We start from the raw sequence: 22,756 nt of genomic DNA, 5'->3' as shown, positions 1-22,756 counted from the left end.
GTAATCAGACTGAGAAAGACAAACATGGCATGTACTCACTCAACAGTAGATATTAGTTATAAAATAAAGGATAACTTGGCTACAAGCCACATCTCCAGAGAGGCTAGGTAACAAGGAAGACCCTAAGTGGAAGATATAGATTTTCCTGGGAAGGATGAAATAGAAAAGATCTCCTAGGTAAACTGGGAGGTGGGCGAATGGGAACATGAGGGATCAGGTTGGGGGAGGGACGGAGCAGGGAAGTAAGGCTTTAAAACTTTCAAAGTGTAATGAAATTACCTATGAGGAAGGTATTTACCTAGAGATTACTTCTGTGGTTTCTTTCTTCTTCAACAGGAGAAACTTATGGTTGCTCTGTCATTTGAACAGAGGTCGAAAATAACATTGAGGCTGATCCTCCTAAACTAAATCCTTTAACTTACTGGGTTTCCCTCAATTATGCAAATATGGGTAGAACTAGTCCCATTATTTGGAGAGAAGAATTTAACAAAGCTCTTTTCATTTCGAATGCCTATGAAAGGAAGGGGGAGAATTTCAGATTTATTAGTAGAAATTCTAAAAAATATTCTTGGCCCTGGCAAGAACACAAGAGGATATAGCAGTCTGTGTACACTAATTGTTAAGATCTGTAATTTAGGAAGCCCAGTTTAGAGCATACTTGCAAGAACTTGGCATTGAAGGATTAAATTCATCCTCCCTTAAAACAAAAAGATCACCAGTACCTGTAAGGATCCAGACTGGTAAAGTACCATCAAAATAGTAAGCATGCATCAGGCATCCAGTTTTTCAGGGACCAAGCTGTCATCAGTAATTCCATATATCAGCAAAAAACATCAATGACCTGATCAGAATCATTCCCTTTATACTTAGTGTCATAGGAGGACTGGCCCCAGAGTTGCTGAACAATGAGTAATTAACTGTTGGAGAATGGGTGACTTTAAAAGGAAAGCACTGCACTTTTTGCTACAGCATATGAGGGTCAAAGTAATTAAGTAGAAATTAAGTGATTACAAGAATGATTTCGTTCAAACTTTGTGAAAAACGGTCAACCATATAAGTTGTTGACTTATGTTTGTACACCAAAGGCCTCCCTACAAAAAATAACAGCTCTTAAAACTCTTTAAAGGTAAAGGGTCCTTGAATTTATATTTAGCAGCACATAAAGAACATGAGAATAGAGGCACTGTTTGATATTCAACAGCAAGACTTGGGGAGATTAAAATTCCCCGAGGTATAGTGGGTATAGCAATTCAACCCCTGCAGCTTGCAACAATAGAATAGAAAACACATAGAGAGGGTATAGACCTGAGAAGGAAGCTGGCACTGCTGCACACTTCTACTAATTCAGTGTATGAACACAAACTACCCTTACATCTGTTTGCATTAATCCAAGCATTAATTCCTAGAGATTATGCACAGGAACATGGCTATTACTACACTTTATTCTTCAAACTACTCTTAATTTTCTTACTATTCTCTCATTCTTGTTGTGTTACACTTATTTCGATCCTTGTTAATTTTCACTTTGCATTTAAGCACTTGCCATTACACATAACCACATTAGATATTGCTACAATACAGTGCTGATCTTACTCCTGCTGTTGAGGATAGCTTGCTAGGGGGTTGGTGATAAGGCCCAGCAATTAAGAGTGTGTACTGTTCTTCCAGAGGATTCATTTTCAGTTCCCAGTATTCATGTTAGCCAACTTAACAACCAACTATAACTTCAACTCCAGGGAATCTAATTCCCACTTCTGGCCTCTATGGAATTGCATTCATCTGCCCAAACCCCATAAGATACATACATATAATTAAAAATAATAATAAATCTTTAAAAAAATATTTAGTGAGTAAATTTCAATTTATATGGCCTTTTGTGACCTGACCCCATAAGAACTTACAAGATTCATCTCTTATCCCTGCTCATTTTTTAATTTGACATCTATGTTGAGTGTAACACTGAGTCATTAACTCTCATTTTCTATTCTAAAATGTCCTCTTTTTTTATTCTTTATGTCTAAATTGTTTCTTTTCTTCATAAACAGGTTAAATGCTACTGCGTCAATGAATCTACTCTGGTTTTCACATATAACTGATGTCTCTCAGCTTCTTGATCACTTTAAATAGTTCATCTTCATATTTTGTGGTATGAGTCAGTTTTTACCTTAAACAAATAAGACCTTGATACTAACTACAACATTTATATGAACTTGATTTTACCATTAGCATGTAGATTAAATACACTAGACTATTAGAGGTAAAATAAATGATTGTTTAATGCTACCAATAATAAAACATTAAAATACTACTTTCAAAATTCCAAACTTTTCTAAAACTGACTTAAACAAGAGGAGTCTATGATAAGATTTAGCAACAGTAACATGGTTGCTCAACGACAGTATCAATTCACTGTGGCACCTCGTCCCTAAGGTCATTAGTGGCTGGAATGATTTTTTTTCTTTCTTCCATTCATTTGCCTACAGCTGCTATCTAGTTAATAATTAGATGACTAGGAGGGCAAATTGTGCCTGCCATGAAATGGAGTCTTTAGATATAAGACACACCACACTTTCCAGACCACATTAGATATGCATTGTTTCCACAAACACCTCAGTGTTCTCAGTGCCCGTTTCTGAACAAGATCCTCTCTGACCACTGAAGAGTCACACTTTAGCCTAACTTGTTTTCCCACAAACCTATGTGCCACGTCTTCTAAAACATAAACTGACAATGTATAAATGCTTATTGAAACAAATAAACCAAGATCAAAGATACAGACTGGTATATACTTCTTTTTACCACAATGATTATCTTTTAAGAAAACGTATATTGAAGGAAAAAAAATACTTTAAACTTGAGGTTTGTGACTTGTAGGAATAATAATTGGTATATAGAATAAAGTTATGATTGCTGTTTTAGTTTTTCTACAAAACAGCATAAAGTAGAGTATCTTATGTGTATACTGCATTTACAAACCTGGATTCAGCAACTATATTATGTGGCTCACAGTCACTTGTTAGTTCAGCTCTAGAGGTACCAATACCCTTTTCTGAATTCCACAGGCACCTGTACTCACATAAACACACACATGAATAAACATATACTCTAAATAAACCTTTAAAAATAATAACTTAGAATATTTCTTTAGTTTATCAGAAAACATATAGGAAAGTGTCAACCAGACATCTCTACCTGAATTTTCTGTCATTTCAATATCTACATGACTAAAACAAAACAGCATCACTATCTTCTTTCAACTTCCCTTAAGTTTGTGATTTTTTTTCTTGTTCTTTTGGTCTGGCAATGGCGGATACTTTCACTACTATGTCCAAGCGAGAAAGACAGATGTAGGTCATTTCCCATTAACTTCATACATTTAAAGTAATCACTTAATCCTAAAATTAGTTCCCTTCTCTGTGCTTTAAATTTGGGCTTCTCTTCTCTTGCTTAAATTGTTATCAAGCTTCCTGTTTAACAGAAAGAATATGCACTGTTCTTCCAGAGAAGACTTACGGGTTTCCTTGTCTGATTATACTCTTTCCGTTCACAAGATGGATGGCAGATGATTTTTCTAAAAAACGAATCTCTTATCACCTCCTATTCAATCATATTTAGTGAATGTGAGGGCACACTAGTTCCTTCATGGTCTTGCTTTATTAATTCTCCATTCATCTATTCTTTTCACTCATCAAGTGCTTATTGGGTGTCTACTACAGTCAAACTTTAGAGATACAATAGAAAATAAACAGACAAGATTCTTACTTTCTATTCTCTTTCAAACCTTCCTCTCTACCACTACCAATCATTGCCTTCAAGAAATAGTGAACCTTTCTTTTTATATAAATTACTGATCAAATTTCAGTTTAAATATGAATTTTCTCCTAAGGCCTTCCTGAATTAACTTGCACACTCTGCAAGTTCTAACATTTGGTTTTCACAGCTACCTTTCTACTAACGTGTGAATTTCTTGAGAATAGGGATAATATCTTTTGCCATGACTGGCAAATGCAATTATCTGTATTACATGAAACAATGGGTGGATGAAATGACAAAGCTTTCCACATTGTTGCTTTCAGTGATCAAAAGTTTTCTTTTCAAAATTTTTAGAACTTTACAAAAAAGTAGTGATTTTGTACCAGTTGTTTCCCCCAAATACTACACACAAAAATTATTTTCTGTACCCTCTATGGACATAAGCCTTGGAGGAGTTCTGGAATCTTTCTATTTGAAATTAATTTTGGTGTTTGTTTATGACATAATTAACATTTGCCTTCTTACTTGCAGCATCTTCCAATAACTGAAAAAGCAAAGTAATAAGAATTTCAAGATATACTATATAGCAGCAAACATGGATTTTAAGGGGAAAAATATTAGATCATCATAGAACTTACCATGTTAAGGTCACCTAAAATACCAAATTATGTATCCTAATATTATGAATATTTAAATATTGCAGATACATTTAATTACTTACATATAAGGTCAGATCTGAAAATATCTTAAGAGCTATATATGAAAAGATTTAGGACATTACTAGCAGAAGTGTTTTTTTTTAAATCAAATATTATCTCTTTGGGGAGACCCACAGAGTCAGCTGACTGAGCTTCTGGGACCCTCTTGGACTCTGGACCGACAGCTGGGGAGTCTGCATGGGACTGAACTAGTCCCTCTGCATATGGATGACAGTTATATGGTTTGGTCTGTTTGTGGGGCCCCTAGCAGTGGGACCAGGATCTATCCCTGGTGCATGAGTTGGCTTTTTGAGGCCCATTCCCTATGGTGGGATGCCTTGCTCAGCTTTGTTATAGGTGGGAGGGGCTTGACTCTGCTTCAGCTTAATGTGCCAGGCTTCAGTGACTCCCCATGAGAGGGCTTACCCTTTCTGGGGAGTGGATGGGGTTAGGGTGTGGTAAAGTGGGGTGACCTGGATGAGGAAAGGGAGGGGGAACTGTGGTTGGTATGTAAAATGAATAACAAAGTTAAAAAATTATTGCATCTTTCTTTATTTATTGAAGATCAAAATGTGATCAGGAAAACACTAGGAATGTGACCCAAATCAAAAATAAAAAAGTTCAGATGCTACAGGTCAACTTTTTCCAATTAAACTGACTGGAACACCAATACTGACATGAGGGGGTGACCTTCTGTCAGTACATAGAGGACTTTGTGTTTGCACACAAAGACACTGCTCAACTAACATCTGGCTCCTACAACCAAAATCTACCCTCACTGAAGCAACTCCCATTGAACATACGGACTGAAAGAGTGGCAAAATGAATTTTTAAAAAGTCAATTGTTTATTCCATAGACCTTCAATGTGTGAAAAAGTCAGATCAGAACTTCTATTCATTATTAACGAGAATAGAGAGATCAAGACAAAAGAAGATTTTAGGTAGGCATTAAGGGACGCGATTTCTCATCTCCTTGTATTATTTTAGGAAATTCTCCAGAATTCGGAGTTACTTCTCCACAATAAGGTCTTATCGCTCTACTTCCTTAAATCAGAACCCAAAAAGGCGCATCTCAGTTCCTTTGGTAACTAAAAGGCTTGCATTCAGATACTGTTATCATTTATAAACATGGTGGGGGAGGACTGATCCCACGAGGGGCAGCAGAGGGTCACCTGAGGCCTTGACAGCAAGTGGGTGGGAGACCACAGTGGGTCGGGTCTGAGAGACAGACAGATACATCATGCAGAGAGTTTATCTAATGGATTATGGAGGGGAAAGTGGGGAAAGCAAAGTGGGGGAAGGGAGAGGGCAGAGAGAGGAAGGGTCCCTTTGCCTCAGTGGAAGGGCAGTTTTGGAGTGAGCGGATTTGTCTCTTAAAGGGACAGGGTACCCAGGTGACAGACTAGGCCAGCAGATAACAGACACTCTTATGTGTTACTTTCTAGTTAGCAGTCTATGTCCTTAGTCTTTATAGAGTATATGTTTCCTGATAAGAACAAATGTATATTTTCACTCCAAGGTACTAGTGTAATGAGAAAGCAACATAAGCACCACAGAAGCTACTTATTTACAGGATTGATCTTTATCTTCTAAATCTACACTGGTATTAGTTAGGATTTAGCATGAATTATCTTACCAGGGTCAGAAGACCACTGGAGGAAATTCCTTAATAATTCAAGTACTCTGAACATTAGTAGTTAAGAATCAGAGCGCAAAATGACAATGCTTACTCTCTTGGTTCTGAGAAAGGATGTATCATGATAGTAGACAGGAGTATGTACTCTAGTTCTAGAAAGTATTTTAGAAACTACTCTCTATCTTACTAGCTACTACCTAGGCAAATGTTCAAAGCCGCAAAGAATGACAATGCTAGTGTCTACTTCATATGTTTGATATGAGGTTTAAATGAAAATATGTGAAGGGCACAGATAATTGTTTAGCATATATTCAATTAATTTTAGATATTCTTTTCCTAAAACATAGAATGTTAGTTTTCAATGCTATAATTGGGTTTATGACAATAGAAAAAAGCAGTTTTTTTCTTTTATAATTAATAATTTCTCCTACAACTTACTAAAAATGACTCCATTTTGTACTCATATCCAAGCCTGCTGACTTAAGCTTTCTCCTTTGTGAGACACTAATTCTATTTCTCACTTTATTTATTTATTTATTTTTAGATTTATTATGTATACAGTATCCTCAGTATTTTGTCTGCACGTATGCCTGCAGGCCAGAAGAGGGCACCAGATCTCATTACAGATGGTTGTGAGCCACCATGTGGTTGCTGGGAATTGAACTCAGGACCTTTGGAAGAGCAGGCAGTGCTCTTAACCTCTGAGCCATCTCTCCAGCCCCTATTTCTCACTTTAGAATGAAACCAAAACAAACAAATCAGATTTAATTCCTAGAGTTACTGAATTATTGAGTCAAACCTATATACAGCTCACAATGTAAATATATACATACCACACAAAATTTAATTCTCATAGACATCCTTCATGCTATATATATTAATAATATTGTATAAATTAAAGCATTGAGATTCAGAAAGTACGTATATCTTAAGATATTAAGGTCGTCAGCAAATTATCAGCTTGTTAGCATCTTGTCTTTTAAAATGGTAGGTGTGTTGGCCTGAGACTATAACTTTGTGGTAGAGTGCCTGTTTAGAATGCACAAGATCCTGGGTTCAGTCACCAGTACCACAATAAAACTAAGTGAGGAGTTTCTAAATTATGACTTGTGTGGGCATGGATTTGGGGGTATAGTAAGAGATTTCTAAATAGTGCCAGGCATAGTGGTGCACAATTTTAATCCCAACACTTGAGAAGCAGAGGCAGAAGTGACAGAAACAGAGGCAGTACAGGAAGCTATATTTCTATGAGTTTGAGAAGAGCCTGGTTTAAGAGTTCCAAGTTATCCAGGGCTACACAGCTGTTTGTTGTTTTTGTTTGTTTGTTTGTCTTTTAAAAAGTACTATAGTCTCAATCTCAAAAACCAGAGTATCAATCTTTTCATTATAGGTGGCATGTGGCATGGTAGTAAAGCCAGGCTTGGACTTGGAAGGCCTAATTTGGAATTCCTTTTCTGTCCTTTAATATCTTTGTGACCTACTAACCTACGAATAAAGAGTTACTATAAGGATTAAGACAACATTAACTTTGAAGATACTGAACATCATAAACATTCATTATTGTTGCATTTCAAAATATAAAGTTTTCAGTCAAATTCTATATTTTAATACAAGCACATTATATAATATTATATAAAAACACAATGGTTTATAAACCACCTAAAATATATATTGGTAAACACTAAAGCATATTTTAAACATGGAACTATAAAATTCTTTTAAAGTTTATCATAAGGAGTGTGGTATAAATATAATAATATACATGGTATGCATATATGAAATTCTCAAAGATTTAATTAAAGTATTATTTAAAAAAATCCTCAATTCACCAATATTCCTTTGGAATGAAATATGAATTTCTTGATTTGTATGTGCTAAACAATTTATATGCACCAACTTATTTCACTTTATAGCAGCCTTGAGAAGAAGCTGAGTTACTGAAATAAGTGGAACTGCACTGAGCACAGTGCAACTCAGAAATGGCTGAGATACTGGGTCCACAGACAGATTACATTAACTCTAAAGTTTATGTTCTTGTCACTGTGAAACGCTGGCTCTTCAGCTTCTTGCTTGAGGTTCACAAAACACCAGCTATTCACTCATACAAGGTCAAAGAACAGGGTATGGTACCATAAGATTAAGTCACTTCCAAATAGAAAATAATTTAATTTAGTATCTCTTCCACACCCATCTCCCCATAAGAATAAAGTTTATTATCTACTCATTAAAAAATAGATGTATGATTGCTGAGATGGCTCAGTGGGTAGAGGTGCTTTCCACTAAGCCTGATGCCTTGAGTTCAGTTTCTAGGACCTATACAAATAGAGATCTGACCTCCACACAAGTGCAATGGCACCCCTCCCCACAATAAGAAGGCAAAACAAAAACATCAACAATAAATAGTGCACACAAATTTGAGACTTTTGATAACAGAAAAAGTCAAGAATATGTTACCTTAATATACAGTCACATCTTAATAAATACAACAAGAATATTCCACTAAACATGCCTGAAAGGAACTCCCTCAGTAAACAGAATCTTTCATTGATTTTTTTTTTCTTCAGGAAACTTAGAAAAACCATTACAAAGCCCAGGTCCTCTTAATGAACTAAAGCAGAAAATGAATGTTTTATAATTATGATATTAAATATAATATACAAAGTGATAGAATTAATGTATATAAAATTTTATAAATCTATGACATAGTGACTTTCCCCATTAATTAAATGGCTCATTCCCCACAGCAGAAACCTTTGTTTTTTATCCTTTTACATATGTGTGTGTGTTTTTGTGTGTGCGTGTACACACATATGTTCGCGCACGCGCGCACACACACACACACACATAGGTAATCTTAGTCATTCCTATCCCCTACTCTTTTCCTCTGACTCCTCCTAGCTCCCCAGTACATTTTTTCCTTACTAAAATACAATGGACTTCACCTCCACCCTCTGCTGCTTACCTGTTGCACAGGATGCTAAGAGATCCATGTGGACTGCAGTGACATGGCAGACAGAGACCAACAGTGTGATTGAGGTAAAAGCCCTCTTTGCAGGTTTCACAATGAAGTCCCTGATAACCTGGATGACACTCACACTGCCCTGATGTCTGGTTGCAGCGCTTCACATCCAAGCTTCCAACCTCAGAACAGTTACACAAATACTCTGAAAAGAGAAGGAAGCCATTATCAAACCTTCATTTTTGTTAATTAACAATTGTGACAAATTTGTAAGGCCAAATAAAATCGAGTCTAGTTTTGACTTCCTTTATTATTCAGTTTATTTAAATTGGGCAACGTATACAGCAGATTACAAAACATGTGTATAGTTCATAATTATAAAGCTGACATTCTCAATTTGCTTTACAGTAGTCCTCATTGTCTACTTCCTTACCCTAAACCTGTGTGTGTGTGTTCTGAACTAAAGCCTCTCAAAGCAGGTTTATTTACATGACTCTCGGAGTACATGCTGGAAATGACAACATGTTAAATCATAAATAACCCCCCTGTGAGCAGCAAAGGCATAAGGGTCTGGTGACTAACTCCAGTAAGCTATACGAGGTCATCTAAAACTGTGTCACAGCTGGAATCAGAAGTTCAATGTTCCAACTAGGAAGAAATGGAGAATTAAAACTCAGTGGTAAGGGAAGTGAATAATAAGCCTAGAGAAGGAAGTACTAGTTCACCCTGAAGGAAATACTAGTTCAAAAGTCAAATATCTTTTTTAAGTTAAATTATTAGAAAATAAATATTTTCTTAGGTATATTTCAAACAGTTCTTTTGGATGTAAACGACTTAGAAGTTCCTAGTTTTAGCCTCCTAATGCAAACATTTGTTTGCAAGTTTTTGCTAGTAATTCTACTCATTTTAGCAAAGGGAAAGTATTTTTAACAGAGTTTAATACAGTACTAACAAGGGCCTTTGCAAGCTTGTTTTTGTAAAAGATGCCCTTTAAATCAACTATAGGAAAAAAATAAAATGTTGTGTATATCCTATAGACCAGTTTCTTTAATTCACAAATATGGATAAACTGGGTGAGAGAAAAATTATTTTTGTGAATAATTAAGGTACTATATAAAATGGCATTTTAATGACAAAAATTTAACTTAACATTAGTTAACTAATCTTAATTAACATTATTCTTTATCATTTTAAAAATTACCAGATAGCAGTAAATCCAGAGTCTTACATAGTAAGTTATAAGGGTGTTTAATTCTGTATTGTAGAAAGAGAAATAAGTTTTTAAAAATAGAATATCCACACAAGTAAAAACAAAGGATTCCACATAAAATCCCCATTAGGCCAACTACCCCTCATGCTTCTTTTCTTCCTAAACTTTGATATCAGTTCATTTCTTCCCATTTCCTTTGAATCTGTAAAGGTAATGAATATACTAGTGGATAATATTTTTTTTGTATATTTCAAGGATGAATGGAAAGCTATAAAATCTAATGGAGAGTTATAACATCTTTAGTCCCAAGATTACGGAAAGGAATCAGCTTTATCACAAAATCATGACTCTTATTTTTGGCCTGGGGATTGTAAACTAGTGGAACATTTTCCTAGTACGTGTGAGGTCCTGGATGTAAGCTACAATACTCACTCTCTCTGTCTCATACTTTGAGTATGTGGGCAGTCTTTTTTGAATATAAAGAAACCACATTCAGTAGTTTGTAAACCTGTCATGACAAGACCTCTGCTGGACAAAAATTAGCGAAAACAAAATAACATCTTTCTTCTGAAATTTGGCAAAAATTCAACATACATCTAACACTTCTTGCTAGATCAAATTTCATTACATGTTAAACAAATAATGCTGGGCTGGACAAAAATGTCTCAAGGAAAAGGAAGGTGAAGAGGCCTTACAATAAACACTTACAGTTTTATTATTCTCTTACTAATAAAGTATTTCTTATTAAAAATAAATCAGTACTCTCAACAAATTATATACAATTAGCAGTATCTTATTTGCTTTTTAGAACATGTTTTTTTTTGTTATATTATTTTATCATTTTATGTGTATGGGTGTTTTGTATGCATGTGTGTCTGTGAACCACATACATGCCTGGTGCCTACTGTGGCCAAAAGAGGTTAGATCCCCTGGGATTGGAATTAGAGATGGGTGTGAGCCTTCATGTGGGTGCAAGGAATCAAATCTGGTCTTCTGGAAGAGCAGCTAGTACTCTAAACTACTGAGTTATTATCTCAATCTCCAATTAGTAGTATTTTTTTTAAAAAATCTAATTAATCTAAGAATGTATATATTTTTTAAAACAAAGTATTTCTTTAGTAGAGTTCTAGTGGATAAACCTTGAATGTCAAGGTAACTGGTTATTTATCATTTCTATGGAGAAAATGAAATGTTTTCATTATTCCCTAAAAATACTCACTAAGCCTATTTCTTAATCTTTGTTCATTTTCTGCTATATTCTTGAAGGTTCTCTCATACAATCAAATTCAACAAAAAGCTAAAATTTGTTTTATCACTGTAAAACAAAATACTACATATTTTCTGTAACTCTCATATGAGAGACATTTAGAAAGACAGGCAAAGAGGTGGTGAGCTAAGGTTTAACATTCTGCCTTCTTACCTTCTAACTGTATAGTTACTCTGCTTTCTTTTTTTCTCATCTGTATACAGAGTAGAATAATAGCATTTATATTATAGTTTCAAATAGAGCCTGAAATACTGTAATAACTGAAGGAAGAGTAGGAAAACAGTGGAAGGTGACACCACACAAAATAGTATAAATGCAATTCAGATGTTAGATTCATAGGCCACAGTTTTGTTATGCTCTATGGGAAAGATCATTTTTGGACAATGTCTGGAAAACAGAATTAGTAATGTTATAATTGTCTATAAATAATGGGTTATATGCAGTACTGATAGATATGCCATGATATAGTGATTAGAATAAAAAAATTTAAGACAGAATGTTCAAGGAGAATGAAAACAATATGTATTGATTAGATAAACTTGGTATTAAGGTGTTAGGCCATACTAACAGTAACAGAGTAAGTGACAAATATTTGAGCCAAAAAGATTGATCCAATAATAGAAAAGATAAAATGATGCAATATCACAAAAATCTCCCAAACATAAGCAAGGACAGGAAGCTAGGACAAATGTGAGAGGGTATATGTGTTTTTAAATTATAGCTCAGAATTTTGGCCTCTATCTCAGAGATGGTCCAAAAATAAAAATTATGCACATCAAATGAAAGATGAGCAACTGCAATAAATATGAAACACTGTGAGTATCCATTATATTATGTCAAGGTAATTTGGTAACTTATAAGAAAAATCTCAGATCTTTTACAATTCTATACATTCATGTGGAACCACAGGCATTAATGCAGAAATAGTGAAATCCCCTTAATGGAAAGCTCTATAAAAATGAATAAAGGAAATTTCAATTGATAAAATAATAGGAAGGACACATAGCCAAAGGCAACAGAGGAAGTACTGACTTTTAATAAGATGGAATCATAGACATCAGAGTAACACAAAGGGGCTATGGCATGACTAATGGTAAGCCATCAATACGGTCACTAATGGAGATGAAATAACAGAAGCTCATCACAGACAGTATGCAAAGCTCATTCAGTTTCCTAGGAGTGAATATGGAATACTGTTTGTCAAGTGTATATCTTCCAAAGCCTTGAAATCCTAGGGACAAACGCTATAAAGATATAATTAGAAGGAGTAATGCAAATGCTCACAGACAGACTACAATATTGGGCAACATTTTGTTGTCTGGCTCCTGATGAATAATGTAATAAAGTGATTTGAGCCCTGAAGAAAAAAACCTAAAATCTGGTACTAAATGGCTTTAATATTTTTTGTTTGTTTTGTTTTTAATGCTTAACTCATATGTACAGGTTTTTGTCTGCATACCACATGGATGCCCCTGGCTTGGAAGATACAGATGGTTGTAAACCATCATGTGGGTGCTGGGAACCAAACTTGGGTCCTCTGCAAGTACCTCCAACCCCTGAGCCATCTCTCCAGCTCTGCTTTAAGTGTTTGAGAATAGAAATGTAAAAGACTCAGAGAAAGACAGTAGTTCTCCTTAGAACTTAAATTTATGGAATGATTTTAATGTAAAAGTATCATGGGAGTCACTGAATCTCTACCCCCATCAGCACATTTCTTCAAGTGTCCCTTTACTAAAGATCAATAAATGAAACCTCCTTGGCTTTTAGGGAAGATTTTTCTTGCAAGTTCTGTGTCTTTTTCATACGCAAACACCTATTCTGGAAGGGCATTATCTTCATTAATGTATAACTGACTTCTTGGGAGCCTTGTACATACTGGGAATTTTTTTGTTTCTCTAACTTTAATAATCTATGTTTTTGTTCAGTTGGGAGTGATGCCATATTCCTACAATCCAAACAGTTTTACAGGCTGAGGCAGGAGGATTATGAGTCTGAGGCCAATCTGGACAACTTAGTGAGACCTTGTCTCAAAATAGTAAAAAGGCTAGGGATGATATAGCTCATGAAAGGGGATTTTGCCTAGAGTTCATGAGGTCCTTGGTTCAATCCCCAGTATCACATATACAGAGGTCAATTATACCCTTTAGAGAACTTTCAATGTTTTTTGGTATCTATAGCTGGGAAGCAGAAGCAAGGTGATGAGGAGTTCAACGCCAATCCTGGCTAAATAGTAAGTTTAGTGCTAACCTGAAATATCTGAGTCCTTATCTCAAAAATTAAACAAACAAGCAAACAAAAACAAAACAAAAATGATAGGTGTGCGCATGTGTGTGTTCTAACACTACTAGCACATACTAGCAAATGTGTGTCCTCTCCCTATGCTGCCTTTAAAAGTTCTTTCTGAATGTTATAAATCTTAGAACTAACAGTGATGTCCAAAAGCTCAGTCAACTTTGTACAATAGTGTGTTAGCCCTTTACAGAGGCAAACAAACAAAAACAAAACAAAAAAGCAGCAAACCAATGATTTAAATGATTTAAATAAGAAAATGAAAAACTTCCCTTGGTCTATTTATTATGCAAATTTCTGAGAAAAGGAAAATTTAAATTTATAATCATAAAATGGTCATAAAATAAACATTGCACTCAAACACAGATACCAAGAAATATACTTGTAACTAACAAAAACTTAAGTGTTGGAACACAATGGGTACTACATAGAGGGAGAACAGGGTGAAAGAAGGTCTACAGTAATTCTGTCCCCCTTATCATATACTATTTCTTTTTGAGATATTTTTAAGTCCAACTTGTTTCATACAAAGACCAGAAAAATGCATTAAGTATAGTAACTTTAGGTGTGTCCAGTTTATCCACCATGGAATGTCACCATTTTCCAAGAAGCATACAAAAACTATCTCTTGTTTCTCAAACTGAAGAAGGAAGGGGAGAGGACTGCCAAAATCAAGGAATACTTCATTGAACAACGCAAGTGATAAATCAAGTGATACTTTTTTCCCTAACTGAATAGTTCTTTTATTTTTATACTTCAAGTGTTGTCAATTTTTTCCTGGCCTCCCTTATTTTTGTGTGAAGCATGTAGGGTTTTTTTTTCTTACTGAGTCTTTGTGGATTTCCCATCATGCCTTTCAATCCTACTTATCTCCTTGGCCCTCACATCTTGCAGCCTCCCCCGTCCCCACCAAAACAAAACCAAGTTTAAAAGAAAAACCAAACCAAACAAAGAAACAAATAAATAACAAAAACAAACAAAAATAAAAATAACACCAAAAAGAAGAATCTTGTGGAAGCTGTAATATGGTCCGTTGAGACACACAGTTTACCCTTTAGTCTGTTCATCTTTAATTGCAAGTGTTCATTATGTGAGTCATTTGTCTGGCTTGAGGCCTCTAGTTTCTGTTACATCACCGATAATTGGCTCTCACTAGAGCTCTTCTTAGATTTTCTGTTTTTGTCCTTTGTCAAGGAGATCCTGATGTTTTGGGTCTTTAGGTTCATCCCCTTCATTAGCTCCAACAGTTCATAGATTCGGTGCATGTTAGGATGGGCCAACTCATAGCCCAGGTTCTGGGCAAGGGTGATAGATGTGTTGGTCAACTAGCTAGCTTTTCCTCATTGTCAATACTCAGATGAGCTCTCCAGCTAGCTCAACCAATGCAGCCTTACAGTAAGAAAATGGAACCAGTTCTGTTCTTCGGTCCCCATATCCTGGTTCCCCTCACTTATACCACCAGGGCCAGTTCTACTGTTTTGCCCCAGCAAGGTGCAGGGCCTTTTCTCCCAATTGCTGTAGTGGGCAACAACGGGGTGGGGGAAAGTCAGCTTTCTTATTCTCATGCCCTCAGACAACAGGGTCAGCTCTACTGTGCTGCCCAGGTGGGGTGCAAGGCCCACTCTCCTGTGTGCTGAAGGTTCTGTTGTTCTCATGCCTTCAGACTGGCTCACCTGTATCCCTGACAATAGGGTCAGCTCTAGTTTGCTGCCCAGATAGAAAGAAGATGCTACTTTCTTGTGCACGGAAGCAAGTAAGGTTCAGGTCTAGCTCCCCTACTTTTGTGATCCCAGGGCCAACTCTCTCACCTATCACAGGTGGTAATTGGTAAGGGGGGGGCATCTTTCCCTCATGCATGTCACCACATGGCAGACAAGAAGGGGCAGAGGCAGTTCTCCTAGTGTCAAACCCTCAGGGTTGGCTCACTTGTGTCCCTGGCCACAAGGTTGGCTCTATTGCGCTTCCCAGGTGAGGGTCACACCTATGGTGAGGGGTATAACCATGTTTCTCAAGAGGTGAGCTCTCCCCTGAGGGGGGGGCAGCTCATTTACTGCAATATCCAGCTTAGGGCATGACCAGCCATCCTAGGACTAATGAAAAGCAGGGCTGGCTCAGCACAGCATGGTTCCAATGATCCCCATGTTAACAGTGCTCATGGACATCACCATGCTGTAGGACATGGGCCCAGACAGGGCCCTTTGTAGAAACTCAGGTCCAGATGCCAAAATGACCCCACTGCCAGCACAGGTTCACCAGATTAGCACAGTCCCAGCAGCAGCATTGTCCATGGTCATCGACCTGGTCCCAGGTGGCTGGCCAGATCCTGGGCATCCACAGTGCCCTTGGTGGCAACTGGAGCCATGGATATTACCTTATACCCCAGCTTTTGCAGAGCCACAGACCCGGACATGACTCTAGGCAGCCGCCCATGCCCAATGTCTCCATGGCTCCAGGTGGCCACCCAGTTCAGCATGGCCTTAGGTGTGACACAGTCCTCAGACACTGACATGGTCCAAGGTGGCCAATCCAGACCCTGGTCCTCCACATGGCCCTCAGTGACAACAGAAGCCTGGGCCATCAACTCAAATCCTGGCTGTTGTAGGGCCACAGATCCAGTCATGTCCCTCTGCAGCAGCCCTGACAGGGATGACATCATGGCCTTGGGTGACAGTACAGGCCACTCTGAACAGGGTGTCTCTGGTGGCAGCATGGTCCAGACACTGGGCATCTATGTGGCCTTTGGTGGCAACATGGCCATAGACATCAATACAGACCCTAACTGTGGTAAGGTCACGGACTCAGTCATGATTCTAAGCAGTAGCCTGGCCAGGATATCACCATGGCCCCAGGTGGCAGTGCAGGTCATCTGGATCAGCATGGCACCTGTAGCAGCATGGCCTGTGGATACCAACATGGCTCCAGATGGCAGCCTAGACTCCCAGCATTGGCACAGTCTTTGATGGTCTCAGAAGTCACAGAAATCAACATAGACCCTAAATGTGGCAGGGCCATGGATCCAAACAAAGGCTCTCCCATGGTCCGGACAATACTATGACCCTAGTTGACAGCCCTTGCCACCAGACTCAGCCTGGCACTGGCAGCAGCACAGTTCTTGGACACCAACATGTTGCAACCCAGACCCTGGGCACTCAGATTGGCATGGTTTCCCCAACAGCAGCGAGGTCCTTGGACACCAATGTTGCCCCACCACAGGCCCTTGCAGGGCCCCAGTGATGACAGGAGTACAGACATTAACTCAAGCTTTCTCAGCTGCTCCAGGGCCTCGGATCAATGCCTAGCTCTGGGTCATAGTTCCAGACATCTCCCTGGACTGGGGTGGCCAACTAGCCATTCATGTCAGCCTGTTCCTCACCACCTCTCTACCCAGACCACAAACCATTCCACCTCTCCCTCTCTTCTACTTCTGTATCCTGTACTCTCTCACCACTATGGTGCCCAACCACCTAGCAAATGGGCTTTCAGTTGGGTCACAGGTGGGACTTGGATGAATACAGCCCACCCCAGCCATAAGGAATGGCGCTTAGCTGTTGCTTCTCCTCTCCCCTATTCCTGGGCCTAGAGACCTCAGGCAGTACTTACTATGATGGCTTCTGATGGCCTGGCATCAGAGACACCAGGACAGCTCCTGGATGCTTGTGGCCCCCACGGACCCAAATGTCTAGGGCAGGGGTGCCATTTGTGCCCTTCATTGATTCAGGCCACGTCAAGTGATTCTTAAAAATGCTCGATGGCAGTGGTGCAGGCTTTTAAACTCAGCACTTGGGAGACAGAGGCAGGCGTATCCCTGTGAGTTCGAGGCCAGCCTGGTCTGCAAGAGCTAGTTCCAGGACAGGTTCTAAAGCTACTGAGAAACCTTCTCTTGAAAAACCAAAACAAACAAACAAACAAAAAACTAGAAAACATACTTTAACCACAAGCCTGATTTCCTAAATATAGGTTATGATCAAAATGTACTTTTTTATTAGAACTATGTTTCACTTTTAGTATATTTGGAGAAAAGGGATCTTGGAAAGGCTTCACTCTAAGGAAAAGGAGCAATCCACTGTTTTTTACTTTCATAAAGGGTCTTAATCAAGCATAGCACTGATATTCGAGTTATATTTCTTGTTTATGTTATGCTCGGTTAGGGTCATAAATATTTAAAAATCTGGGAAACAATGCTAAAGCTGATGAGTTTCTTGAGCTAAAGCAGGCTTCACAGAAATGTGGAAAGTTTAAAAGTCACTGCTTGTACAGCAAAGCTCTAAAATTAACTCTTAAAAATAAAGATGTATCCACAAAACTTCCCAAACACAATTTTCTACAGTGAAACATTTAATTTATTTTAATGCAGACATTTGAGAATAAAGGAGCAGATATTTTACAGAAAATTTTCTGTCTCACAGCGAAGGCTATATTGTTAGTGTAGCTTATCCCTGCAAGGATTCCACAATTCAAGGACAATTCATCTAATTAATGGGATAAAGTCTAAGAAGGTAACAGCTAGCTTTTACTACTAGTAAGAAAATGATACCACCAGTCATTTAGCATGTGCTACATATATCAGACATAACATTAGAAACAACATGAATGGCCTCCCTTGTTATTTACTACAATCTGGGGATATAGGGATTTTGAGTGAGAAATCTGATACTCAGAAGAAGAAATAAATCATATAACTAACTAGAACCAAATAAATAAAAAAATACCATTAGACAAAGCCATAACCACTTTAAGTTATACTTTAGGGCTCATTTGCTAGCTCTGTGCTCTTTGATGAGTCTTAAATGCTCTGGGGCGTGTTCTGATTCTCATCATTCACCATAAAAATGGGTAAATAAAAGGTCAAATTATCTATGGTTACATGTACTGCCTAAGACTTTCTGAAAATACTTTTCTTTACAAAACAAAATGATTTTATTTCCAGATCCATGGACACAGACTGTTTCTCTTCCTCCATTTGTACAACCACTTAACTTTCTCTTCAGTTTCAGTGTCCAGCTCCTTCAAGATGAACTAACTGGTCTTTGCAGCTATGCTCTTTGCCACACCCTCTCCCAGCTCTTTTCATGATTCTCCCCTCTTCACTTGCCTCCATTCACACCTTTTCAGTCTTTCACTTTTTACAGATCAGTCTTCAGATATGTGCTCTAAGAGTTTAAGGTATATTCGCCTTAATTTTCTGTCCCGTATAACAACCATTCATCTTCCAAAAAAAGGTTTCCAAAATGAAATAGATTTTTTTACCATGTGTTTTTTCTTTAATATTCTGTAATCTTTTTCTGAACTACTGAAAATACTCTCTCAAAAATTAAGGATACAAAACATCAGCCTTCCTAAGTCACTTACTACTATAATCTTTGATTACTTCTTTTTTTGGAGGGGGGGTAGGGCTATTGAACCCAGAGCCTCACACATGCTAAGGATGTGATCCATCACTAAGCTACACTCTTATACCTTCTCTTTCCTTTCTGGGTCTTTTCTCCATTTAAGTCTCTAACAACTCTCTGAATATTCACTGAGAACTTACCATGCCAATTCCTATCCTTTTGCTTGTGTGCCTGTCACTGAAGATCCTTATAATATTGTTTCCCAATGAATTCTGCCTGTGTCTATACCTCCTTGCACTGTGATGTTCTCATCAGAAGATTTGGTCTTATAAATGTGGCATAAGTGAGGTGACAGTTCCAAGCCTGGTCTCAGAGGACCTTACATCTTCTGCCTTCATTCGTTTGGGACCCAGTTGCCACAGTGAAACTTGAGCTTTAAAAAAAAAAACCCTATACAATAAGAATTTCTTTAGGCCGTGGTGGTGCACACCTTTAATTCCAGCACTTGGGAGTCAGAGGGGATTTCTGTGAGTTGAGGACAACTTGGTCTATAGAGCAAGTTATAGGACAACCAAGGCTACACAAAGAAACACTGTTTTGAAAAATGAAAAGAAGAAGAAAGAAGAAGGAGGAGAAGGAAGAAGAAGAAATTCTACAGATGGGGCTAGAGAGATGACCAAATAGTTAAGAGCACCTGTTGCTCTGGCAGAGGAGCTAGGTTCAATTCATAGCACCCACAAGGTAGTCCACAATCATTGCTAACTATAGTTCCTGGGGATCTGGCTCCTCTTCTGACCTCTGCAGGCACCAATCTCTCTCTCTCTCTCTCTCTCTCTCTCTCTCTCTCTCTCTCTCTCTCTCTCTCTCACACACACACACACACACACACACACACGCACACACACATGCAGGCAAAATATTCACATATGAAGTAAAATAAATAAATCTAATTTAAAAGACTTTTAAAATAGATTCTGTGGATAGAAAAGATGGCTATCCACACATCCCTAGTGGGGCATCAACCACGAATAAGACCATCTTAGATTCTCTAGCTCTAGTTAATGCACCAATTCAACCACATGGGTTGACAAACAATACTGGTTTGTCACCTAGACACAGATTAGTCATTTGGGAATAGAGAACCTCAATTGAGAAAATGTTTTGATCAGACTATCCTGTGGGCATACTCGTGGGCCATTTCTTAATTTCTAATTGATACAAGAACACCATTGTGAGCAAAATCATCCATAGGCAGGAGGGCTTGGGCTATACAAGAAAAGCATTTTAGCAAATCACTGAAGCAAAACACAAGCAAACCGGCAATTCACACTCCTCCATGTTCCCTGATTCAGTCCCTGCCTCCAAGTTCCTGCTTGAACTCCTGTCCTGACTTCCCTCAATTAACTGGGAATCACTGTGACCTAGGAATTATAAAATAAAACCAACTATTTCTTCCCTTAAGTGCCTTTTGATCAGTGTTTTATCATAGCAACAGAAAAGCAAACTAAAATAATGAGTAATCCCAGAAGAAATCAACAGAATCATCTAGAAACAGAAATAAATCACTAATGCTGGTTTATGACCCTGAGGTTTGTACTTTGCCATCACACAGCAATAGACACCTGATACCCAGTGGCCTAAATAAGACACTTTCATCACAGTCAGCCACATGAAATGGCTTCAGGGCCGAGGATGTAATTCAGTAGTACAGCACTTGTCTACCACATATAAGTTCCATTCCCAGCAACATAAATAACAACATTTTTAGAACTAATTTCCTTTTCTGACTACAGATACCTAACTAAACTCCATCTATTCAATAAGTCACTGTTTGCTTAGCAAGGCCGATATTCTTGAATTACCAGCACTAACGAGATCAAGGCAGAAACATCACACATTTCAGTTCCTTCTGAGCTACACTGCAAAATCCTGTATAAAAAAAAAGAAAAGGAAAGAAAAGAATGAAGAAAGGAAGAGAGGAAGGAAGGAAGGAAAGAAGGAAGGAAGGGGGGAAGAGAGAGAGGGATAGGTTGAGGCAGCACACAACAGACAGAAGCAGGAGAATCTATGAGAATCTGAGGTCAGACTCTTCTATATTGTGAATTTCAGGACAGCAATATAGTGAGATCCTGTCTCAAAAACATAAAGTGTTGGGGAGGGCTTGGAGAACAGAAGTGTTGTAATTATACTTTCTTGCTTTGCTTTTATATTAGTTTTCTCAAAAGACACCTTATACACTGACTAGCTAGCAAAATGGAAACCCGAGTTCAATACCCAGAATCCATATGAAGCTGGAAGGAGAGAATTGAGAGAACTGACATAACATTGTCCTCTGACCTCACACATATACCATGATACACATGCCCACACATATATCACATATATATACACACACTCATGAGATACCTTATAGGATTCTACAAAATAAATTTTTTAGTATAGTACACGGTAGAAAGTTAGCCACCATGGTATTTAATATTTATAATAGCAATATATTATATAATGCAATTAAAGTTCAATTAAATTATATTTGAATAATTTTTAGAAACATTCAAGGCTAAATATTTATACAAAACTGGTTAGTATGTAAAGAGGTTACTATGCCACTAGATGGATATTAGGGACATTTTTCTTATTTATTGGTTTCTTAGTTCCTTGATATTTTTATTTTTTTAAAGAGTTTTTTTTTCAATTGTGGCAAAATAGATATAACAAAATTTACCATTTTATCAATTTTAAGTCTTGAATTAGGTATCATTAGTACGATTACACTATTTGTACAAATACGTTACTCTCTTTGCCCTTACATTTTATTTATTTATTCGTTGTGGCTTTGCTTCAACCCCTCCCAAAGCCCCAAACAAGTCCTTCATAGATATCAACCAAGTTTTAACAAAGAGAAAAACCAAGTGAATGTAAAAAGGATATGCTTCTTTTTTTAAAATCAAAACAAATGATTTTAAACAGTTGGGGTTTTGTTCTTAGTTTTTTTTTTCTTTTTTTCTTTTTTTTAATAATCTCCCAGTTCTAGTTTACAGTCCATCAGTGTTGCGAAGGCACAGCAGCGGGACCTTGAGGAACCTATCCACACTGTGTTCACAGTCAGAAGAAAGTAGCAAATGCATGCTTGCTGCTCAGCTCTCTCTGCCTCATTCAGAGTGGGTTTTCCTATTTTAAATAACTCAGTGAGAAAAATCTCTCAGAGGCGTGCTCAGAGACTCATCTCTCAGATGATTCTAAATTTTGTTAAGCTGACAGTAAACTCTATCATAAGTTTCCACAGGAAAAAGATCAAAATTTGATCTAACCTCATACCCTACACAAATTTTTTTTTTAATCAGAAGAAACATCATCCTAAATACACAGTAAGAAAATACAACACTACCAGAAGAAAACCCAGAAAAATTTGATTTGGTTTGACAAATCCTTGCATTATATGAAGAGCTTTTAAATATAACAACAGAAATAAAATTCACAAAAAGAAAAGCATACAAGTTATACTTTATTAAAACAAAACCAAAAAACACCCAAATGTATTCTTTAAAAGACTGTTCAGAAAATGAAAACACAAGTCACAGACCAGGAGAAGATATCTGCAATCACATTTATTGTAT

The 22,756-nt window shown here is 37.5% G+C and overlaps 1 protein-coding gene across 1 annotated transcript in view; it reads right to left on the bottom strand.

The window, feature by feature from the left end:
* LOC125412618 (multiple epidermal growth factor-like domains protein 9) overlaps positions 1-22,756 on the bottom strand; it is a 106,001-nt gene that overhangs the window by 48,014 nt on the left and 35,231 nt on the right. Inside the window, exon 2 of the mRNA XM_087904931.1 lies at positions 9,050-9,251. Coding sequence (XP_087761057.1) covers positions 9,050-9,251 — 202 coding nt within the window. The remainder of the gene's footprint in view (positions 1-9,049; positions 9,252-22,756) is intronic.

This window comes from Myodes glareolus, chromosome 3 (genome assembly GCF_982192425.1).
Source record: "Myodes glareolus chromosome 3, mMyoGla1.1, whole genome shotgun sequence".
NCBI lineage: Eukaryota > Metazoa > Chordata > Mammalia > Rodentia > Cricetidae > Myodes > Myodes glareolus.
Note: the sequence above shows the minus strand (reverse complement) of the source record. Positions and strands in the feature narration are given on the sequence as shown.